The 7500-nt window shown below is 37.3% G+C and overlaps 1 protein-coding gene across 1 annotated transcript in view; it reads right to left on the bottom strand.

Moving 5' to 3' along the window:
- The window catches only part of LOC137969560 (26S proteasome non-ATPase regulatory subunit 10-like), a 13725-nt gene that overhangs the window by 5800 nt on the left and 425 nt on the right, over nt 1-7500 (bottom strand). Inside the window, exons 2-6 of the mRNA XM_068815861.1 lie at nt 4423-4521; nt 4014-4160; nt 2737-2825; nt 2488-2568; nt 1225-1306 (exon numbers count right to left, since the gene is read on the bottom strand). Of these exons, the coding sequence (XP_068671962.1) occupies nt 1225-1306; nt 2488-2568; nt 2737-2825; nt 4014-4160; nt 4423-4521 (498 nt within the window). The remainder of the gene's footprint in view (nt 1-1224; nt 1307-2487; nt 2569-2736; nt 2826-4013; nt 4161-4422; nt 4522-7500) is intronic.

Raw genomic sequence — 7500 nt, 5'->3', positions numbered from 1 at the left:
TTCGGAAGCTATCCTATCAAGTTATCGCGATGTTCAAGGTTCCGGTTCCCTTTTGAACACTCGCTGGTGATGTCAGTTCTGGTTGTAGAAGTACCCGACAAGTTTTTAAATTTTACATAAATAGATATATTATATCTTACATCTAGCTGTTCCACTGTTCCTGTTGGTCCACCGCTCCAACAATTTCATAACACGCAATGTCGTGCACCACTGACCAGCTATAAGCTGTTTGGCATCGCTCTGACATTTTAAAGGTAGGTTTTCGTTTTAGATCAGTGGGTCTTCGTTTTAGATCACAGGGCCGTCTTCGTTTTAGATCAATGAGTCTTCGTTTTAGAAACACCCAATAATTTTGAAATTGTTTGGCACAATGGCCGCCTGGTTACACAACTCGGTAAATTTCTTTGGTAAAATAGCCAAAGAGCTGCATAGCTCGTTAGATCTGCTTGGTACATTGCATAAGGCCAACGAGTTACAACAGCACGGCGATTCTTCATCGAGCGAGTTGGGGTGTAAGGATGGTGCAGTGGTGAGGGCACTCGCCTTCCACCAATGTGGCCTGGGTTCGATTCCCAGACTCGGCGTCATATGTGGGTTCAGTTTGTTGGTTCTCTACTCTGCACCGACAGGTTTTCTCCGGGTACTCCGGTTTCCCCTCTCCTCGAAAACCAGCATTTGACTTGATTTGCGTTGATTGTTAATTTCACTTTACAGTGTCCCCAATTAGTGCTCCAGCGCTAAATCGACTAGACACTTAAATAAAAGTTCCTTTGTTCTTTTTTACCTCAACACGAACTGCAAATCCAGTACAGAACTGAGGCTTAATTCTCTTATTGGGAGTTGTACACAGTTCCCTCACACTTCGATGAATGCAACCTAGAGGACTTTTGAATAACTTTTTGTACTACTGGAAATGAATATTCAATGTACATATATATAAACTTACCTATCACAGCAGCTTCATAGCGAAGAAATACAATCAACACCCGACGCACCGTTTAAACGACAAACTTAGCCAGAAAAGAGCACGTGCACAGGAATGACGTAGTCGATGTACACGAAACTGAGGCCAAAGCCCCTGTAAAAACCTAGAGGGGCGGCCAATTTGCAGTCTTCACAAAAAATCTCGATTTCTGACGCATGCGATACGAAATTAGGATGCCAATAACATAACTATGTACACATACTTTTCTGGGTGCACAAATTTTTACTGTAATTTCTCACCTTATTTAACACTTGCAGGTTAGCTCCATTTCCCACCAATATCACGGCAACTTCTGCTCTTTCCTCCTGGCAAGCCATATGTCTGATGAGATTAGTAAACCGTTGTTTCATACTTCAGCATGTGTATACAGTAAAGAGTACGAGCAAAACTACGATAAACGGCAAATTTCACAACGACAAAAAGATAAGTCACAACGAAAAATTATCCTTTTTTAACTCTGTTAACACCACTCTAGTTTTTTGGTTGTTAAAAAGTTTGCAGAAAAAAATTGCGCGATCAGACATTCACTTGACTTTTCTCATGTAGGACATTTTTAAGGAAGTATCTTGCCTTGCAGAAAGTGAACTTTAAAAATCACAGAACAACTATTTAGCGAGCGAACATAGAGCAGGGAACATGGGAAGTTTGCAAAGCACTAACGGAGGTAAAATTAGTCAGGGGAACGCAGCCAGCGGTTCTCTTGTGCCTTCCTAACTTCTCATGTAATTCAGTTCTGACCCGGCAGAGATGGCTTCGTATTTTCTAACGTTTCTAACAATTACATTCCCATTAGTATACATGTAGGCTAATCCTCCTTAGAAGTATATAAATGTAGAGGTACCCTTATGTTGGCCACACCAAGCCCCAAGCAAAGCTGACGTACAAGTTGAAGATTATTCACATTTCCGTATAACCCATCAAATGCGATATAAGTTCAAATTATCCCATGCTAACTTTCTTGTGAGAACGCATCCCAACAAATGCAATGCATTGCATTATTTGCCACACCACAATGATCATGTTCATACAATCAGGTCCATTCATTGGCTCTTAAAATAGCCAATTCGGAAAGCCAAACGATTTCAAAATCGTTTTGACTATCCAAATGGCTAAACCGTAGATTACATTGCATGGTATCACACGTTGATGTCGACCGAGAAAACTTTACCTCTACAACAACCTGGCACAGCTTTACACTTTGCAGCCTCGCCAGCCTTGCGTCGTCTTTTGGCTGGCTTGTGGATTAATTGATTAACAAAATTGTCAAGAGAAACACAGTTTCAGGCCCCATCGTATTCCTCAGTAAATCTTGATACAGTGTACATCTACAGTTAACTTAAACTATTATGTTACCCTAGCTGAATAGTCTGAACAGTCTGTCTAAAAAAACTACAGAATGACCAAACTGTAACTTAAATGCAGAATACATTAATAAAAGTACTATACTTAATACAGATCGCCTGATTATATTGTATTAATCACTTAGCAGTTGGCAAACTCACAGAGCTGTGTTGCCTTCAATGTCTTGTATGTCACAGTTAGCACTATGTTTTAGAAGCAACTTCACCATTTTGGAATGACCCCTGTGAATGCCATGAAAATAAAAAGTCTTTTATAAAACTGAAACCAAAATAAGCAGCGAGGTGAGGAAATAAAAAGTGTAAAATAGGATTAAACTAGACTTTACAACAAAAAATTAGTGAACATTTTCAACAATGTTGCCACAGTGTAAATGTAATCATCTTTCATACCTAGACGCAGCACGGTGCAGTGGGGTACTGGCACTGGTTTTATCCTGTGCATTTACAGCAGCACCATTTTGAAGCAGATACTCAGCAATCTATAAACAACGACAGAAGTTGGCATGATACATTAATAAATTTGCTAAATTCACAGTATTAAAGTGATTTCTACATGGATAAGTTAAGGGTGGTGGCACTTACCTACAGAAAGACAATGGTTGGTAAGGAAGCTTTTTAGTCAAGAGCCCCAGAAAAGGGTTGCATGGATGGTGCTTTGAAGTAACTTTCTCAATGGCAATCTGTCATCAATTCAACAACATGGCGCACACACAACTAGTCCCAGTTCTCTGCTGGGCGTTTCAGTGAAAAACATGTAAAAGCTCTCAGGAAATGATTTAGGAAGAGGTGGTTTTTTCATCGGATGGGGACCGTCCCCTCGTATTTCGTAAACTGTAGCAAGGGATTTGTATTTGGACAAAAAATGGAACTGATATTTTGAAAAGTGTTTATGACATCATAATTTTTTGAGACAATTTTTTAAGAAATCCATGCTACAAATTTTGCGTTAAAATGTTCTCATACTGTTGCATTAAAAATTGGTGAGAAACAGTAAAGTTGCTGAGTTTTTTGGCATTTTCTGTTTTGGTCACATGATTTACTAAATATGGTTGTGAGTCAAACCAGACAAAAAAATGTTAAATACAACACACTTGGCAAAAAAGGATAACTGTAGAGTTAAAGGGACTCGAGAAATGACTATTTGAAGGGGTCCATAGAAACGGTTTGGTAGTTAAATGTAAGAGCCACCACACTTAAGTTAAACATGTGCAGTAGTTATACATCTACAGTACAACCAGTAGCAATGCTGTACGATGAGCTCTCAATTATATGTAAGGCCACGAGTGATAAAAAATTGTGGAAATCATACTTTTACTGTTTTCATTTTAAAATTTCATTTAAGGCTCACGTGGAGAGACCGTCCTGGTATAGGCGGAAGGAAAACTGATTACCGGTACATGATAACGATTTCTGTAAGTTACCAGTACTTAATTAATAGCAACTCAGAGCAATTCCTAGCAATTTTGGCTTTTTCTGAATGGGGGATATGGAAGGGCATCCAAAAAGGTAGTATTGGGGGTTTCATTAACTTTTTGAAAGTTATTATTAGGAACCACTAACTGAATTTATCAGCAATCTCTCCCACATCTTATCACTTATCAAAACAAAAGTACCTTTTGCTTACACTTTCCATTACCTTCAAAAAGAACATAACATTTCAGACATACCTCATATCGGTTCCTTGAAGCTGCATAATGCAGTGGTGTTTGACCACCTTCATTTATGCTATTTACATCAGCTCCATAGCCAATCAACATGGACACAATTGCATCTCTTCCAGCTGAAGAAGCAATCATTAGCGGCGTCCACTGTGACTACAGATAAGGGCAGCAAAACTAGTAGTATTTCAGTCTCTAAATTTCTCCAATGTATCAGATGCCACTTCAAAAACATTGACAGTGGGTAGTAACAAGGGATAAAATAGTTCTGCATACACAACCGTGTGTATGCTTAACAATTATTGGGAATGTACATGAACATGTAACAATATTATTGTATTTTGAAAGACGATTTTTAAGTGAAGAAGGCATACATGTAGTATACATTATACTGTTACAGTACGACTAGGAAACTTACATCATCTTTGTTATCTACTGGTACTCCTCGACTAAGCAGAAATTGAGCAATCTCCGAATGTCCCCCAGATGCTGCCCAGTGAAGTGGCATCCGTTCATTCTACCAAAGAATACATTAAACTTTTATCACTTTTATCACTGTTAGTTTAACAGCTACTCAAATGGGTTTTGGACTGGTTAATTTTATTAATTAAAATTGCAAAACTTGACTCCCAAGATGATCATATGGCTTAATCAATTCCAGCTGTGACCATCCCTTGCTGGAATACAATTTTGTTGGTTGTAGTGGTACAGAATATCTTCATAAATATACCATAGTTGGGGAATTTGTTGGGTCTTCCAAAAGTAATTCTTCACATATATTACCCGGTACATAAAGTCTTATGCCCTGCAATAGATCCCTTTCAGGACATAAAAAAAAAAAACAACAACAACAAAAACAAAAACAACATAATAATAATCATAATCATCATTATTATTATTAATATTGGAATTTGTAGAGCACAAATTTCATAAATACATGACAAAATGCACTTCATTCATAATAATAATAATAATAACAATAATATATATTTTTTCATAATAATAATAATAATAATGATGATAATAAAAATAATAATAATTTTATAATAATTCATTATTTATATAGCTCTTTATACAAGGCTCTGGAGTGGTTAACAAGAAATATTCAAACTATGAAGAAGGATAAAATCTGATAATAATCAAAGATCCTAAAAACAATAAACAGAGAATATTAATTAACAAAAGTGGAATAATGTCAAGAAGCACAGAGAGTTAAAAAATATGCATTATAAAATAGAGGTTTTCAATTTAGATTTAAATAACTAGTCCTGAGTAATCATTAATGATAATTACTATTACGAAGTGCATTCGTGGGGACGAAATTTGGGTTCTGGAATTTTTGAGGGAGTATAACGATGTTTCCGTCCTAATGAACATCCTAATTTAAACGTGAGCATAATACTTTACTTACATGTACATATTGATACATGGTACGTAAATCCTGAGGAAGTAGGCATTTAGAATCCAACAAGAAATAATAATAATAATAATAATAATAATAATAATAATAATAATAATAGCAACAATAATAATAATAATAACAATAATAAATTAATAATAATAATAATTTTATTACTTGGAATTGTGCAAATTAACATAATATCAAATGATCAAATAGGCATTACAAACTATTAAAACTCACTAACAATATATTAAAATATCGAATTAAACATGGATATGTCTATAAATGACCCCTTACTTACTTGCTTACCATCACTTAACCTTCTGTTGATGCTCAGACTACAAGAAACCATGATGTGCACGATAGTCTTTGCATATTTGACGTATTACAACATTGAAAAATAATGGCGTAGAAAATGTTGACAGTCAACGTAAAAATCTAACAAAGGTCACCCTTGAAACCACTGGATACCCACGATTATGAAATGCATTCTCCTTTGTTGAACTCAATTATTGATTTCAGTTTTCAGCAGATCTAATTTCGAACGGAACAGAGTTCCATAGTTTCAGCACTGCAGTGCTGAAAGAACGTGCTCTGAAGGAAACAGTATTTGTACATTGTACTTGGGACTTTCAGTACAGCCTTCTCAAAATATTTTTCGGGAGCAGGTCATAAGGAAAGTGGAGACGGTTTGGTGCTAAAGGCACCCAAGCGAGTGCACAAAGGACGCAAGCTTCTAGGGGGGTCTGGGGGCATGCTCCCCAAGGGAATTTTTTCAATTCAGATGCAATTTAGTGCAATCTGGGGGATTTAAAGTGACGAAATTCCACCTATGGAATTGACACTTGCTTGGAGTCTGATAAGAAATACTGGAATGTTAGTTAAATAAACATTTCATGTGCGCAACGCCAAAAAAAAAAACACGGACGCAAAACAACGTGAAACAAACTTTTTTCTAGCTTTTATTTTATCTAAAAGCTAAAAATGTGCTGTCCGACATTTTCTGACTGGAAGGAGACGGTTAAGCTTTCTGAGGAGGCAGCTCATTGAGCCGTTGACCGGCCGGTTTTGAGAAGGCTGTCAGTAACAACTGAAAGTTGGAGTATTGTCATGGAAACATTTGTTTGACGTCCACCTAAATTTTACTTACGAAAAAAAGTCATTGAGGGGCGCTAGTTACTGATAACAGCTGTAACACATTTTTGACCTTCAATGTAATTGGACTCCAGAAAACTCTAGTAACCCAGGTTTTCTGCTTCCAGACAGACAATGCTAAGGATGTGGTGACTGAATACGACTGTAGCTCTGATGAGGAGGAGACGAAAACTGACATTTCAGAACTCGATAGAGGGTCCATGTTCTTGTTAGGAATGATTACGCACTTTGGGCACCTGACCAAGTGCGGCTACACACTAGGCTAATTTCATGACAGGTGTTTCTTTAACGTCAGTTAAGTTGCTGAATGTTCTTAGGTGCTCACTTCTCTAACGGTACTGCGGATTTGGATTTTTGTAAAAATATCTGAGGTTTGGCGGATTTTGCAAAAAATTAGCACAGATCAACAGATTTGCTGACCCCTATTCACCCCCCTCAGTACACTAACCGTTAGGCCACCACGCCTCCCTGACCTTGAATGAAATACCCATTTAACCCTTTGACTCCCAAGCCGGCCTGAACCAGTCACACTTGGTATTTTACTCTGTCTAATGCCAGTCGATTTTACTTGCCAATGGGGAACCCCTGGGAGTCAATGGGTTAATACGGGTGTCTTGAACACAAAAACCCCAAAGACCCCTAAGACCCACTGATTAGACTCAAAAATGAAGAAAGTAACCCAAAACCCTAGTTAGTTAGGCCTAGGGTTAGCGAAATTGAGGATTTTGGGTTACTTTCTTCATTTTCGAGTCTTACACTGTTGGGTCTCAGTGCTTTTAGGGATCTTTGTTTTCAAGAAACCCTTACCACTCTGATCCAGCTTCAGATTTTATCTGAAGCCCATAAATCTAAACCTAAACAGTCATTTGAGTCTTCAATTTTCTTATGCAAGATGTTTCAATTACATCTGATAGCTACTTTTACCTATAAAGTATTTCT

The sequence above is a fragment of the Montipora foliosa genome, chromosome 9 (genome assembly GCF_036669935.1).
Source record: "Montipora foliosa isolate CH-2021 chromosome 9, ASM3666993v2, whole genome shotgun sequence".
Classification (NCBI taxonomy): domain Eukaryota; kingdom Metazoa; phylum Cnidaria; class Anthozoa; order Scleractinia; family Acroporidae; genus Montipora; species Montipora foliosa.
The sequence above is the reverse complement of the archived record's forward strand: the minus strand, read 5'-3'. Positions and strand labels throughout refer to the sequence as shown.